This window comes from Terrapene carolina, unplaced genomic scaffold (assembly GCF_002925995.2).
Source record: "Terrapene carolina triunguis isolate 2854851 unplaced genomic scaffold, T_m_triunguis-2.0 Scaffold165, whole genome shotgun sequence".
In the NCBI taxonomy this organism is placed as follows: domain Eukaryota; kingdom Metazoa; phylum Chordata; order Testudines; family Emydidae; genus Terrapene; species Terrapene triunguis.
This window is the reverse complement of record NW_020664516.1, coordinates 2,449,517-2,466,113: the sequence shown is the minus strand read 5'-3', so window position 1 is coordinate 2,466,113 and position 16,597 is coordinate 2,449,517. Positions and strand designations below refer to the sequence as shown.

Sequence of the window (16,597 nt, the reverse complement as noted above, 5' to 3'; positions counted from 1 at the left end):
ATCCCCTCCTGCACCCCAACTCCCTGCCCCAGGCTCAGCCCAGAGCCCCTTCCCAAACCTCAACCCGCGCTCCAGAGGCAAGCCACCACTGGGATCTCCACAGTCGCCCCCGGCTTGGTACCGGTCTCAGACAAGGGAACGTTGACTGCAAGATTTGCAAGTTGTTTAAGCCTCGGACCAAGAGAGAAAGGGACATTAGGCTCTGGGCTATTCTGATGGAGTTGGCACTGACCCTGGCTCCGATGCGCCGCTCCGAGTCGGCACCGGGCACCGCAGTGTCGGTGCGCGGCGACCCTTAGGCACCATCGACTAGTCGGCACCTCTCCCCATCCAAGAAGGCTAGGAAGAAGCCGCCTTCGCTGCGGCACCAGAGTAAACCGGGACAGAGGCTAGACCCATGTCAGGCAGTCCTCGATCCCCACTGGCCTCTAGGCCTCTGACTCAAGTCGAGCGGAGTAGCCCGGCCCATTTGGAGCAGGCCTCCCCGGATGTCCGGAAGCCCTCCATGCCGGAGGCCCTGCAGGTGGCCTGGGATGTTATGTCCATGATGGTACCAGGAGCACTGCCGATGTCAGCCCCGCGCTCCAGAGGCAAGCCACCACTGGAATCTCCACAGTCGCCCCTGGCTCGGTTCCGGTCTCAGTCAAGGGAACGTTCCCGACGCCGTTCACCGCCCAGCGACCGTTCAGGGAAAAGTCCACGTGGATTGCCCTCAATGCCCACCACGCTGTCTGGTTGGGTTCCGTCTGACTGAGACTCTCAGCAACGCTCCACCTCAAGGAGCGAACACTGACGGGACCGAGGCAGACGTTGCCAAAGGTCCTTGTCTCAGAGTGGTTATCGTAGCCGGTCACGGCATGGACATCGATGTCGTTCCCGTTCGGCGTCCCGCTCCAGGACCCCACCATGGCACCGCCTCCGCTGCCCCAGGCGTCGATTGCTGGTGTCTCGCTGTCGTGGGTCCGCCCGCTGGAGCCGATCGCAGAGCAGCTGTTACCGACGGTATCAGTCCTCCACGTCAGGATCGCGGTCCCGTGGTCAGCATCACTCCCGGCGGCGCCACTCCTCCCAGTCCGGGGACAGCGGCAGGTCGTATGTCAGTCCGGCCTCCCTTAGTAGTCGTCCATCGACGGGCCAGTCCGAACAGCCAACTATGCCGGTGCCACAGTAGGTGCAGTGGCACTGGGCCCAGTGGCCGGCCCAATGGTACCAGTGGGCACCGGGGCCCCCGATGCAGCCCCCGGTGGGGGCTCGCTCGGTGGCCGGAGCCTCAGAAGGACCATCGGCCTCCCTCTCCAGACCTCCGAGGAAGGAGTCAGTGGGATGTACATCCTCGGCACCGTGCCCGGAGACCGACCAGGTGGTGAACCCTCCAGTGCTGGTGGACACACAAAGTACCGCGCCGGCATCCTCACCCTCCCCGGATGAGGTGATTACGGCCCCGCCTCCCTCCGTCCCGCAGGAGGACTTTAGGGCCCACCAAGAACTCTTAAAAAGGGTGGCATCAAGCCTCCACTTCCAAGCAGAGGAGATGGAGGAGCCCTCGGACTCCCTGTTTAATGTGCTGTCCTCCTCGGCACTGGGCAGGGTGGCCTTGCCTCTCCATGAAGGGGTGGCAAAAATTTATAATGCCCTCTGGCAAACCCCAGCCTCATTGGCCCCCATCTCTAAGAGAGCGGAATGCAAGTATTTTGTATCCGCCAAGGGACACAAGTTCTGCTCCAAGGAGGGCTGGGATGGGGGGCTATCTCCGATACCTTCCTCCTGTCTTGGTCAGGCCAGTTTCTCTATGCCTTTCCCCCATTCCTGCTGATCGGCAAGGTCCTGGAAAAGATAAAGATGGACAAGGCCCGGGTCCTTCTGATTGCCCTGGCATGGCCCAGGCAGCATTATTATGGGACCCTGACGGGCCTGGCAGTCACCCCGCCGTGGCCATTGCTGTCCCGCCCGGACCTGCTCTCCCAGGACCAGGGCTGCCTCCTCCACCCCAACCTAGTGGCACTCCACCTCATGGCATGGCTGCTGAATGGTTAGGTAGGGAGGAAAGGACATGCTTGGAAGGGGTTCAGCGCGTCCTCCTAGAAAGCAGGTGGCCCTCCATGCACCGAGCCTACTTGGCAAAGTGGTCTCGGTTTTCCAGATGGGCGGACGAGCGGGGTGTTTCCCCGGTGGCCATCCCGATCCAGCTTATTCTGGACTACCTCCTTCACCTTAGAGCCCAGGGCCTGGCTCCCTCGTCAGTCAAGGTGCACCTGGCGGCCACACGGTATTCTCCCATGCTATGACTGGCCGATTCCTTAAGGGGTTGGATCATCTTTTCCTGTATGTTAGGCCCCCAGTCCCACAGTGGGACCTAAACCTGGTGTTGGCCTTTCTCACAGGGCCCCCGTTTGAGCCGCTAGCCAGATGCTCCTGGTCACACCTCTCATGGAAGGTGGCCTTCCTGGTTGCGATCACGTTGGCTAGGTGGGTCTCGGAGCTCAGGGCCCTTCATAAAGATAAGGTCCAGCTCCTCCCACACCCTTCGGTCCTCCCGAAGGTGGTCTCCACCTATCACATGGGTCAGGACATTTTTCTGCCGGTCCTCTGCCCCAAGCCCCATGCGTCCAGTGAGGAGTGCCACCTCCACACGCTGGATGTGAGACGGGTTCTGGCTTTCTACCTGGAGTGGACTAAGCCATTCAGAAAGTCCTCGCAACTGTTCATTGCCTCGGCCAAGCGCATGAAAGGTCGGCCGATCTCCACTCAGCAGCTCTCCAACTGGATCACCTCGTGCATCCGTTCCTGTTATGACCTGGCGGGAATCCTTCCGCCACCAATTGTGAAGGCACACTCGACTCAGGCGCAGGCCTCGTCGACTGCCTTTTTGACCCACGTCCCCATTCAGGATATTTGTAGGGCTGCCACGTGGTCTTCAGTTCACACGTTCACCTCGCATTATGTGATCATCTCCCAGACCAGGGATGATGCCGGGTTCAGCAGGGCTGTGCTCCATCCCAAGAGTTTGTGAACTCCTACCCACCTCCAACAGGTATAGCTTGGAATCACCTATTGTGGAATACACATGAGCAATCACTTGAAGAAGAAAAGACAGTTACCTTTTCTGTAACTGGTGTTCTTCAAGATGTGTTGCTCATATCTATTCCACATCCCACCCTCCTTCCCCTCTGTTGGAGTTGTCAGGCAAGAAAGAACTGAGTGTGGGGGGAGCGCGCAGCGCCCCTTATACTGCACCATGGAGGTGCCACTCCAGGGGTCGCTGGGGCGCTCCCCTACAGGTACTGCTAGGGGAAAAACTTCCGGCACCGGTGCACATGGCGAGTGCACATGGAATAGACATGAGCAACATATCTCGAAGAACACCATTTACGGAAAAAGTAACTGTCTTTTTGTTCATTGTAATGCAATTCTTGATTCCTTTGATATCAGATAGATTTACAGTAGTTACCTGAACCAGTGACAGGGGCTAGGATAGTCTAATTTCTGAGCAGTGACCTCTTTTGAATCACTAGTTAATTTCTTTAATGTTTCTGTCCATACAGTTTTAATTTCTAGAGCTAGTTACAGTAGTGATTTTTCTGCTGTTTTAGATGGGGCTGTTCCACTTGTTACAGAGTTGGCTGGGAACCTCTGTCTCTCTCCATGGCCCTGTGTATTGAGACAGATGGTCTGTCACTGTAAGGGTATATGAAGGAGAATTATGTCTGAGTCTGATTTTAGATATCTGTTGGCACAACATTCTAGCTCAGAAAGCAAGAAAAACCTGTTACTGCAACACTAGGATTAGGGTTTTCATTCCCTAAAGTTTGGAGATGCCAAACCCAGGTTTGCACAGCAACAGTAACACACTCACCTGTATTTGCATATCTCTGCATAATAGCGAAGAGCACAATAATTATGTGCCAAATGTGTTACTGGTGCAATAAGCAAATCTCCATTGATTTCAGTGGAGGAGTGTTAGCAATGAAACCGGGCCTCTATATGCAAGAACTGAATTATGTTTGCTGTGGGACCATTGTTCATTTAAAATCTGAGCCTTGGCATTGCATTTAATTAATTTTTGTGTGTGGAGTAACCACTGAGGGAGAGATTTGCACGCAAGTCCAGATCTCCTGTCACATGCAAGTGATCTTGGAAGAGTGTGCTTTCATTTTCCATTGCAGGTCATCACTGACTATAGCCTGTTGAACCTTTCATTAGTGGAAGTCGCCAGTGGATTCTTAGGTGTTATTAACTTAAGCCTTGGCTTCACTTGCAAGTTAAAGCACATTAAATCAGCCCCGGGCGCCCTAACTCCTGAGGTGTCCACACTGGCAAGGCACTTAGAGCGCCTGGACTCTGCAGCTGGAGCGCCCCTGGTAATCCACCTCTATGAGAGGCATAAAACTCTCTGCGCCCTGGTTGAAACGCCAGGGTGTCAGTGTGGATGAGGTGTTGCATTACTGCGCTGTGATTGGCCTCCAAAATGTCCCACAATCCCTTGAAGTCAAGTGGCCACTCTCGTCATTGTTTTGAACTCGGCTGCAGGCATGCGGATATCCTCTTTCAAAGCTCCGTTTCTGACAGCCGACTGCTTATCTGCTCCAGGACACAAAGCAAACCATTACTGTGGAATGCTCCTGCTGCAGAGGCAGGCGTTTGTGTGTGTGAGAGAGAGAGAGAGAGAGAGAGAGAGAGAGAGAGAGGCAGGCGGGAGGATAGGGGCTGATGTCGGGGTTTCCCCCCTTCCCGTTGCCGCTGTCTGAACTTACAAGACAGCATGCGGACACACTCTGCCACCAAAACACAGTCTCTCCCCCCACATACACACAACACACTCCCTGTCACACTCCCCCCTCCCCATTTGAAAAGCATGCTGCAGCCACTTGCACACTGGGATAGCTACCACAATGCACTGCTCTCTGTGGTTTTGCAAGAGCTGCTAATGTGGCCACGCCACTGCGCTTGCAGCTGACTGTGAACACACGGCAGCGCTTTCCCTGCTGCTGTCTCCGAGGGCTGGTTTAACTCCCGGCGCTCTACGTCTGCAAGTATAGCCATAGCCTTAGTCATTGCTGCCTTGAACAGCGTCTGAATTGTTTGACACATTTTCCTTCTGATCAACCAGCACCTGCTTGGGAAGGCGAGAGCTGCTTGAAGGATGGATTGATTTGTTAAGTGGTGTATTGTGCATTTGTTTACCAGGCTGTTGCGATGAAAGTCCTTGCACTTGTTTCCACGTCTGCCAAAATTGATATTTCAGCCAGGCGGGTACCATAGCTCATCATTATCACATCAATAATGGTTAAAAATAGGCACCATCATCCTGTATATACTGCAGCCACGTCTTTCAGAGCTTCCTCATTCTCTGATAGTTCTGGGCTCTTCCTCAAATATATTCTGAGAGATTCCTCCACTCTGCTTGGTAGTGAAGCCTGTTCCATGACTCCCAGTAATTCCAGTGATACAATGTGTGGTTGACTTGCAGGAGACATCTCTGCTTCCCAAGGGTGGTGCAGAGCAACTGATGGCCCCTTTTGTCCGCCCAATTAAAGAAAGGGCTAGGATGGGGGATACTGCTTTTCCTGTCCCAAAAACTGGTTGGAGCATAGCGTTTAGATCAGAGCGCTGCCCGAGGACAGCACAGCTTATCCTGTTGACCAGTATTGTTTCATTGCTTCCTTGTACTGAGTCCCCCATCTGTCTGTCTCCAGCTGGCGTCTCTTGTCTTCTACTTAGCTTGGGAGCTTCTGGGGGCAGGGACCATTTGTTTATTTTGTGTCTGCACGGGGTCCTGGTCCACGGCGAGCGCCTGGATACTACCGTAATACCAGTAATAAATCGAAGAATTTCCTGAGCTTTCATTCCAGCCTGGAAAACAATTCTTTAAAACTGTCGATTTTATCAGTGGCAATTATTAAAGAATGACTTTTATAAATGAGCAATTGTTGAAGGCCAGCGTAAATAATGCAGTGATTTAACAACGTCCAAAAGAGGCTCCTGGATACAGGCTGGTGGGAACAATATTGAAATTACCTGCCTGTAGAAGTCTCTCACTTCAAGAATTGTAACTGGTGTACTACCATGAAGGAAATTTGAGTATGGCCTCTCCTCAGCCCAATGCAGATCAAGTAGATCTCTGAGGCAATGCAGTTAGTCTCCCTGGAAGTGAGAAGGACCAAGTGCCTCATTCTTGAGCATCCCCTGCTGGTGACTCTGGGGATGGTCCAGTGAATAGGGCGTAGGTTTGGGAGAGCTGAGTTCTCTTCTCCTTTCTGCCACAGACCCCCTGTGTAATCATGGGTAAGTCAGTTCCCTATCTGTACAGCAGGGAGTATAGAGGATAAAAATACATTAATGCTTGTGAGGTGCTCACATACTGTGGTAATTGTGGCCATATAAGTACCAAACCAGACAGATATGGAGCCATATTAATGCCCATCTTAGTGACAGGCTATAATTTTTATTTGCATTTCCCGTAATAAATTGTGAGGACTTTCTCATACCTGTAAATCTTCAGCTGCATTTATTGCTTAAAGAGGTGACAGCAAAGCCTGATTAAACCTTTGAAAGCCAGGACAAAAAGAGTTAAATCTGAATTTCCATATTTCCCAGGCATTCAAAACTTCAGACATCTGCTCATGTTAGCTTCTTAAGGGATTTTCATTACAAATCACAGCAAAAAGAAGGTGCTAAGGAATAAAGGAGCAATACATATCAATGAAGATGAGAAAAACATGCAGCATATTATTCAATATGTCTGTCTAATTACTCTGTTCATCCTCCCCTAACATCTGGAGTAGTTAATGATGAAATATTTGCTGCAAATTTAATAAAAATCCCAAATTTAATTTTGGAAGTTTGTCCGATGGTTTTCTCATCCATTCATCCAAATAGGCATTCAGATAAACAAGGTGAAAGTTCTGACGTCTGGTAGTTCTGGGATGGCAGTTCCTGTATTACTAGAGGAGTTCTCTGGGATTCTGTATCACCTTGTTTATTTTACACATTCAGTTGTTTCCTATGGCATAGGAAAGATAATTAGGTGGTTCGATCTCTTAAAGAAGGAAAAAAGGTACCATGATATGCTAAATTGCATGTGTCTATAGGCTTGCAGATAAATGCAAACTGCAAACATACCTTGGTGCCTGCTGTGCCAAAATATCTTTCAAAAGCCCCACGTTCCAGTTACTGTGGTTTGCTAATGTATTAAAAGTCCCTTTTGATTTAGATTTCCAGCATAGTTTCCTAACTGGCTGTTGAGTGAGTTTGTCTTTTATTTGTCCTGACTCTATGTAAATAATTTATTTAACAGTATCTAAGGGCAAGATGATTGACAGTCCCTGTAATAAGGATGTATTCTGTAAATAAGGACAGGCTGACATGCCCAGTTTCAGTAAACATGTGGTTTCATGGCTTCAAAAACATCCCAAACTACTAAACTGCAGAAATCTACTCTGTCAACTGAAATTCTCAACTGCTGTTACAGTCAAGAGATTTATTTTCCTTATATATTAAGATACAAAGAGTCCTAAATGAAATGTCACATCTAATTTGGTGCCCAAGACATGAAGCCTGCAAGTGCCCTCAGCTAACCCTGACAGCTCCATGCTTGGTGTCAATTCATCTGCCTCGCAGTGAAATCCACAGCATACTGCTCACTCACTGGGATCTGGGCTCTCGATTGTATATTAAGCTATTAATAGATCCATATATTGAGTATGCTTTCAAATGCATCTCTTGCAGCAAGAGTTACTCCCGTCAGCCCTGGAGCTTTCAGTGGAATCCCTGCACTTTTTACCCAGGCCGACACTTTGAAAAGAGAAGATCGTGGCACAGAGCCTCAGCTAGTGTAATTGGATGTGGGGCCATTGACTTCTATGGAGCTCCACTGATGATTTATACCAGCGGAGTATCGGGTCTCCTCTGAGCTTTTGACATGTGCCCAGGTCCTGTACACAAAGCCGGTGCACATGTCACCTGTACCTTGGTGTGCTCCATCCCCCAACTTGTGAACATACATCAGGGGCCTGGCATGTGCTAATTGGGCATGCTCACTTTCAAAAATGTCAGCCACTTAGACTCTTCTAAACAGAAATCTACTCGTTTTCTGCGATATATTGTCTGTTATGCAAGCCAGATCCTACACTCAGGGGAGAAATAATCCTCTCTCCTGTCAGTCTGAACCACCCTGTGTCCCAGGTCCTGTCAGTGTAAGGTGATCAGGAAGGGGGGCATCGCAGTGATCAGCTCTGATCCATGAAGTACACCGGAGGCCCTGAGCAAGTGGTGTCTAAGGTGGGACTTTTCAAAAGCACCCAAATGATTTAGGAGCACAGATCCCATAGACTTTCAATGGAACGTGTGCACCTAAATCACCAACACACCTTTGAAAATCCCACCCTAAACTATTAGCAACCTGGGGAGTGGACATCTCCACAAAGCTCCAGAACTGGGGTCCCACTCATGGTGGTCTCAGTGTACCATCACTGTGTACTCTTCCTTGGAGAGAGAACATGAGTACATCCAGTAGTGAGAGCTGAATCCATGTTGCTCTTGGCCATGTCTGCCATAAAGATATGTTAAATATATCAATTTATTTCATTACAGATCCATCCATATTTAGGCAAAAAAATTCACTTAGCGAAGACCACTGAGTTTCTGTCCTTTGCTCTGTCCTAGGTGAGGATATCCACATAAGTTTGTATGGAGCGGCCACAGACCTCAATGTCAGACTGGACAAGAACTCCTTGACGATTGAGAAGACATACGTTACTTTAGCAAACCAAAGATCGGTGCTTATACACAACCGAAGCGACATCATTGCACACTTCCAGTGGAAGGTCTTTGTTACTCAAGAAGAGGAGGAACGACAGAAACTAAGGTTAATTTGAAAGATAGATTGAGATAACTGGCTCTGTGGATGGGGGAAAGCAGGGAACGTGTTATTCCTTGACTTTAGCAAAGCTTTTGATACGGTCTCCCACAGTATCCTTGCCGGCAAGTTAAAGAAGTATGGGCTGGATGAATGGACTATAAGGTGGATAGAAAGCTGGCTAGATCGTTGGGCTCAATGGGTAGTGATCAATGGCTCCATGTCTAGTTGGCAGCCGGTTTCAAGCGGACTGCCCCAAGGGTCGGTCCTGGGGCCGGTTTTGTTTAATATCTTCATTAATGATCTGGAGGATGGTGTGGACTGCACCCTCAGCAAGTTTGCAAATGACACTAAACTGGGAGGAGTGGTAGATATGCGGGAGGGTAGGGATAGGATAAAGAGGGACCTAGACAAATTAGAGGATTGTGCCGAAAGAAATCTGATGAGGTTCAACAAGGACAAGTGCAGAGTCCTGCACTTGGGACGGAAGAATCCCATTCACTGCTACAGACTAGAGACCGAATGACTAGGCAGCAGTTCTGCAGAAAAGGACCTAGGGGTTACAGTGGACGAGAAGCGGGATATGAGTCAACAGTGTGCCCTTGTTGCCAAGAAGGCTAATGGCATTTTGGGCTGTCTAAGTAGGGGCATTGCCAGCAGATCGAGGGATGTGATCATTCCCCTCTATTCGGCATTGGTGAGGCCTCATCTGGAGTATTGTGTCCAGTTTTGGGCCCCACACTACAAGAAGGATGTGGAAAAATTGGAAAGAGTCCAGCGGAGGGCAACAAAAATGATTGGGGGGCTGGAGCACATGGCTTATGAGGAGAGGCTGAGGGAACTGGGATTGTTTAGTCTGCAGAAGAGAAGAATGAGGGGGGATTTGATAGCTGCTTTAAACTACCTGAAAAGGGGGTTCCAAAGAGGATGGATCTAGACTGTTCTCAGTGGTACCAGATGACAGAACAAGAAGTAATGGTCTCAAGTTGCAGTGGGGGAGGTTTAGGTTAGATATTAGGAAAAAAATTTTCACTAGGAGGGTGGTGAATGGGTTCCCTAGGGAGGTGGTGGAATCTCCTTCCTTAGAGGTTTTTAAGGCCAGGCTTGACAAAGCTCTGGCTGGGATGATTTAGTTGGTGTTGGTCCTGCTTTGAGCAGGGGCGTGGACTAGATGACCTCCTGAGGTCCCTTCCAACCCTGATATTCTATGATTCTATGATTGTTTTCAATCTGACACTCAGTCTTGACTAAAGCCCATGTTCAGTCATGCCTGTTCTTGAGTGGATTAGGGCAAATTAAATTTCACTCTAACCATCCAAGGCTGGGAATGCTGCACTGGCCTCTAGGGACGTGGTTCTCAGCCTTTTCCATACTGGCCCCACCTCTCATACAGCCTTTCTGTTTATCACCCAATAAAGGCCATGGATGGATGGTTTCCATATTGGAATGGCTGCACATTTCTATCATAAAACGTTAGCAATGACAAAGCCAACGTCTAAAAAATGTCTCTACCAATGAGGCATCTCTTTCCTAACCGTAGCCATTCTTCTTCCCTGGGCCCCGCTTGCCTTTCAGACTGCTCGCACTCCATAGGAAGGGGAATTTAAGGGCTTGGCACGTTTTTGGAACACTTTTCTCCTGTCAGTGAGAATTTATAGCTGGAGAACACCCAGACTTAACAGGTGGGGGAAAAGGTGGTTCAGCCTGCAGCAGTGACCTGGGGATGTTATTGCTGTTGCCATCCCCTGCTGAAGGCATCAGAGACTCATTCTTCAAAATGTCATTGCAAACAAATGGACAAAGGGACATTTCAAAGTCTCGATGAAGCCTGTGCTTTGGCATCCCCAGAACTGGGCACTTTTGGGAGCTCTAGGTTTTCCACTTGCCAACAGCACTTGTTTGCACATATCAAATAGCTTAGGGCCGCCTGCACCCCTCTGTTGAGGGGAGGGGAGCAAAGGCTGGCTGGTGGCCACAGAAGGATACTTGGGAGTTGGGTGGGTTTTGTCTCTGTGGGCTCCATCTGGGGTACCCTCCCTGACAGAACAGCCAGACAGCCTTTCCTGGTCCTCAATCATATCACAAACTTTAAAAGAAGGCCAAAGAGAGGCGGGAGTGAGGTGTGTGTGGGTTTCTCTCTCGGAACTCAGGAGTTAGGGATATCCTCCCTGCACACATACTCAGCACCTGAGATTTCACTTCCCTTTGCAGGTATGAGGTCATGGCAGAAAGGTATAAGCGTGTATGAGAAGTGTGCTGGGAGAGTAACTAGTGTTCTGCTGCTCTCATAGGCTTGCTCCCTGTGTTTGCATGGCATTCCATTCTAGTAGCAGTGAGAGTTGCTAGCACAGAACAACAGTGCAGCAAGAGACAGAGAAAAATTGTAAGGACATATGGCCAGCAAAAACGTCCCTAGGTCACAGGGCCAGTATGAGGGGAAAGTCCTGCATAGGTGAGCATGGGACAAAGATCTCATCTGGGATAAAATAGAGGGGGAGGGGAACTTTCTTCACTATGGGACGGCTGTTGTCATATGTCCAGTTTCAACTGCACACTAATGGTTGCACTTAACAGCTTCAGAGGTGAATTTGGGAATTGCATTGAAAAGTCTAGGTGATTTGGGGATCTCGTCTGTAGCTTTTCATACTTGGATGGGAGTAAGTGTCAAAAAGCTCCATGTTAGCCACTGATGATCCGGGAAGTGCCTTAGACCAGAGCCAAGTTTTTAAAGGCTTCTGAGCAAATAAAGATCAACATAATTAGGTCAGCCATGCCTTGAAGGGCAGAACTAGTTTTCCACTGTTCTCTGTGTTTAATTACATAGTATATGACTTCTGTGCAAACTCACTGTTCCAAAAGAAAATCTAATGACCTTCTGTTTGTATTTCCCTCCCTGGTTTCTTCTGCACCCCTTTATGTTCCTCCATCCCTAGCAGGCCCCTAAATGGCCCCTCTAGGAATGGCAAGGTTTCCCTATAGCCAAACCCAACCAGGATTTTGTATGGGATTTTCTGATAACTTCCAGGTCAAGATTCCGTTCTGGATTGTTTGCTTTCTACTAGTGGTGAGCCCAGTGGGCTGGCCTCCTAGCACACCCCTACAGTACAACACTCCCCTGTTTGCAGTGATTCTCCCACAGGGGCATTCACAGGAATTTAAATTTGACCCCTTTAGGGGGGGCACAGAAGCTTGCTCTCCCCCCTCCCTGCTCCGGCCCGGGACGAGCTCAATCTTCCCTCCCTCCACCCTGCCCCTCTCCTGGTCCTGGCAGGAACTCAATCTTCCCTGCCTCCGTGGCCCCAGAGCCAGAGAAGTTCTGTGCCCCCAAGGATTATTGGGGGGCCCATGCCCCTGCTTGCCACCCCTGCACACACTCCTGTTTCCCCATCTTGAAAGATCAACTTGGAGGCTCCCAAAGATGAGAGCTCCAACCCATACCTTACCAGCTGCTGGCAACCTGCCCTACAGACCCCTCACCAAGTGCCCTGAACTGCTGCCCAGCTGCCAGCTTCGTTCAGGCTCAAAACACATGCTCTAGGGGATATTGTGCTGAGCTTCCCTAAGCACACACTGAGATCAGCCAACTGTATGGAACCCAAATATCAGGAGTTAAACAGATTTGGTTCCAGGGCTAGTTCAAGCCAACTGGGGGCCCTTGTGAAGCCATTTTATTCAGCTCATCTGTCTGCAAGGCTAAAGGTTGAGCATGCATCTTCTATATTCCACCTGGTCCGAATTCTCTCCCGTGCCAGCTGCAGGTTCAGTGGAGCACCCAGAATGGAGAAAGGAGTGTTTGTGGAGTAGGGTTGCCAGCTGTCCAGTTTTCGACTGGAACGCCCGGTCGAAAAGGGACCCTGGTGGCTCTGGTCAGCACCGCCAACTGGGCTGGTAAAAGTCTTGTCAGCGGTGCTGCAGGGCTAAGGCAGGCTAGTCCCTATCTGTCCTGGCACTGTGCTGCACCCTGGAAGCGGCCAGCAGGTCTGGCTTCTAGGCAGGGGGGACAAGGGGCTCCGCACGCTGCCCCCACCCCGAGCACCAGCTCCGCACTCCCATTGGCCAAGAACCGCAGCCAATAGGAGCTAGGGGGGCGGTGCCTGTGGGCAAGAGCAGTGTGCAGATCCTCCTGGCCCCCCCGCCTAGGAGCTGGACCTGCTGCTGGCCACTTCCGATTCACAGCACGGAGCCAGGACAGGAAAGGAGCCTGCCTTAGCCCCCCCGCTGCACTGCTAACAAGGAACCACCCTAGGTAAGCCCGTGCCCCAACCCTGAGCCCCAACCCCCTGCCCCAGCCCTGAGCCCCCCCTGATCCCCTCCTGCACCCCAAACCCCTCATCCTCGGCCCCACCCAAGAGTCCGTACCCCCTCCTGCACCTCAACCCACAGCCCCCTCCCACACTCCGAATCCCTCGGTCCCACCTCCAGCTTGGAGCCCCCTCCTGCCCCCCAAATCCCTCATCCCCAGCCCCACCCCAGAGCCCACACTCCCGTCCCAGAGCCCTGACCCCCTCCCACACCCTAACCCCCTGCCTCAACCTGCAGCCCCCTCCTACACGCCAAATCCCTCGGTCCCAACCCCCAGCCTGGAGCCCACACCCTCCTACACCCAAAACCCCTCATCCCCTGCCCCACCGCAGAGCCTGAACCCCCAGTTAGAGCCCTCACACACCTCAACCCCCTCCCCCAGCCCAGTGAAAGTGAGTGAGGGTGAAGGAGAGTGAGCCACCAAGGGAGGGGGAATGTAGTGGGGGGGCCTCAGGGAAGGGGTGGGGAATGGGGCAGGGCCTCGGGGAAGGGGCGGGGCTAGGGTGTTCGGTTTTGTGCGATTAGAAAGTTGGCAACCCTATTGTGGAGAAAGCTGGGGGTTGGTGCATGGAGGTTTCCTATTGAACAGATGCAATAAAAAGCAGGATGCGCCCAAGGGCACACATTATTGTCCCCACCTAGGGTGACCAGACAGCAAATGTGAAAAATCGGGATGGGGATGGGGGGTAATAGGAGCCTATATAAGAAAAAGACCCAAAAATCGGGAGTGTCCCTATAAAATTGGGACATCTGGTCACCCTATCCCCACCAAGCTCTCCAAACACAGCATCTTGTACTCCACACCATATTGACACTGCAGGATGAGCATAATCATCACACTAGCGTTCCAGCCTGGTTTCTGCGGAGCAGACAAGACCCAAGAGGGCAGCATTGTCTAGACCAGCCCTGCTTGGCATCACAACATGATGTGTTTGTTGCCTGGCTGGAGGAGTGTGAAGGCACAAACCCATCACTAGGGAGGGGCGGCAGGAGAGAGCCGACCACATGGCAAAGCCCTGACTGAGAGCATGAACAGAAAGAAAGAGTCAAGGCTAGTGGACATGCCCAGGAAACCTTGCACCCTGGAACACAAAGAAAAGCAAAGGACTGGCCACTTATCCGTTCAGCCAGCTCTCTACTGCTACCTATGTCCTGGGGACTATTCTGGGAGGGAGTCTTGGAATTATCACACAGTGATATAGGCTGGGTTCAGGGGCCCTGAATTTTGTGGCAGGAAGCGATCCTGATACACAGCATTTTAGATCAGCTGTAGAGAGAATTTTCCTATTGAACTAATGCAGAGCTAGTCCAAGGGATATTTTCAGCACTGGTGTTGGTGACAGGGTCCGCCTGAGGCTCTGTCTGTGTGAAGTTAGCACTAACCATGAGCGAACTGTCTTTCTAATTGTATTTGACTTTTGAAGTGCAATAATCACTGTCCTTCTGCTTTCATTTCCCTGCCCGTTTTGTTACATATGGTGCTTTGCACTTGCTCCCACAGAACTGTCACCCTGTGGCTGCTTCTAGCTAGGAAAGTGGGGCATGCAGCACCTCTTTGATTGGATACAGCAATGTTCCAAGCAGGAAGAGACTTGCCATAGAGAGATGGAGTGTTAAGCTTTCCCCTGCCCAGCCCAGAGAGCTTTACTCCATGAAACAAATGTTTGCTGACCAGCTGTGAAAGCAGGGTCACCATCTATGGCAAAGGGGAGGGAGCCACCTCTTCTTTTTCTCCAACCCTCCCCGGCTCTAGCCAAAAATATATTTAATTCCCCCCCACCATGTTCCTACAGCTAGGTAAGGATAGTTAGACAACCATGCATTTGTGAGCAAATACATATGGCAGGAAGGCAGGTCTAGTAGTTTAAGTATAGCAATAGCATAGAATAGCAAATATGGCAGGCGACCAGCTTGGCTTAACAGAGAAATCTTCAGTGAGCTTAAACACAAAAAGGAAGCTTACAAGAAGTGGAAACTTGGACAGATGACTAGGGAGGAGAATAAAAATATTGCTCAAGCATGCAGGGGTGTAATCAGGAAGGCCAAAGCTGGAGATGCAGCTAGCAAGGGATGTGAAGGGTAACAAGAAGGGTTTCTACAGGTATGTTAGCAACAAGAAGGTGGTCAGGGAAAGTGTGGGCCCCTTATTGAATAGGGGAGGCAACCTAGTGACAGATGATGTGGAAAAAGCTGAAGTTCTCAATGCTTTTTTTGCCTCAGTCTTCACAGACAAAGTCAGTTCCCAGATTGCTGCACTGGGCAGCACAGTATAGGGAGGAGGTGAGCAGCCCTCAGTGGTGAAAGAACAAGTTAAGGACTATTTAGAAAAGCTGGACATGCACAATTCCGTCGGGCTGGATCTAATGCATCTGAGGGTGCTGAGGGAGTTGGCTGATGTGATTGCAGAGCCATTGGCCATTATCTTTGAAAACTCATGGCAATCGGGGGAGGTCCCGGATGACTGGGAAAAGGCAAATATAGTGCCCATCTTTAAAAAAGGGAAGAAGAAGAATCCGGGGAACTACAGATCGGTCAGCCTCACCTCGGTCCCTGGAAAAATCATGGAGCAGGTTCTCAAGGAATCCATTTTGAAGCACTTAGAGGGGAGGAAGGAGATCAGGAACAGTCAACATGGATTCACCAAGGGCAAGTCATGCCTGACTAACCTAATTGCCTTCTATGAGGAGATAACTGGCTCTGTGGATATGGGGAAAGCCGTGGATGTGATATATCTTGACTTTAGCAAAGCTTTTGATACGGTCTCCCACAGTATTCTTGCCAGCAAGTTAAAGAAGTATGGGCTGGATGAATGGACTATAAGGTGGGTAGAAAGCTGGCTAGATTTTCGGGCTCAATGGGTAGTGATCAACAGCTTGATGTCTAGTTGGCAGCCGGTATCAAGCAGAGTACCCCAGGGGTCTGTCCTGGGACCGGTTTTGTTCAACATCTTCATTAATGATCTGGAGGATGGCATGGACTGCACCCTCAGCAAGTTTGCAGATTACACTAAACTGGTGGGAGAGGTAGATACGCTGGAGGGTAGGGTTAGGGTCCAGAGTGACCTAGACAAATTGGAGGACTGGGCTAAAAAGAAATCTGATGAGGTTCAACAAGGACAAGTGCAGATTCCTGCACTTAGGAAGGAAGGATCCCATGCACTGCTACAGGCTGGGGACCGAGTGGCTAAGCGGCAGTTCTGCAGAAAAGGACCTGGGGATTACAGTGTATGAGAAGCTGGATAGAAGTCAGCAGTGTGCCCTTGTTTTCAAGAAGGCTAATAGCATACTGGGCTGCATTAGTAGGAGCATTGCCAGCAGATCGAGGGAAGTGATTATTCCCCTCTATTCGACACTGGTGAGGTCACACCTGAAGTATTGCATCCAGTTTTCTGCCCCCCACTACAGAAAGAATGTGGACAAATTGGAGAGAGTTCAGCGGAAG

General features: G+C 50.4%; 1 protein-coding gene across 1 annotated transcript in view; it reads left to right on the top strand.

The window, feature by feature from the left end:
* LOC112119564 (hydrocephalus-inducing protein homolog) overlaps nt 1–16,597 on the top strand; it is a 360,821-nt gene that overhangs the window by 52,721 nt on the left and 291,503 nt on the right. Inside the window, 1 exon segment of the mRNA XM_029912025.1 lies at nt 8,662–8,863. Coding sequence (XP_029767885.1) covers nt 8,662–8,863 — 202 coding nt within the window.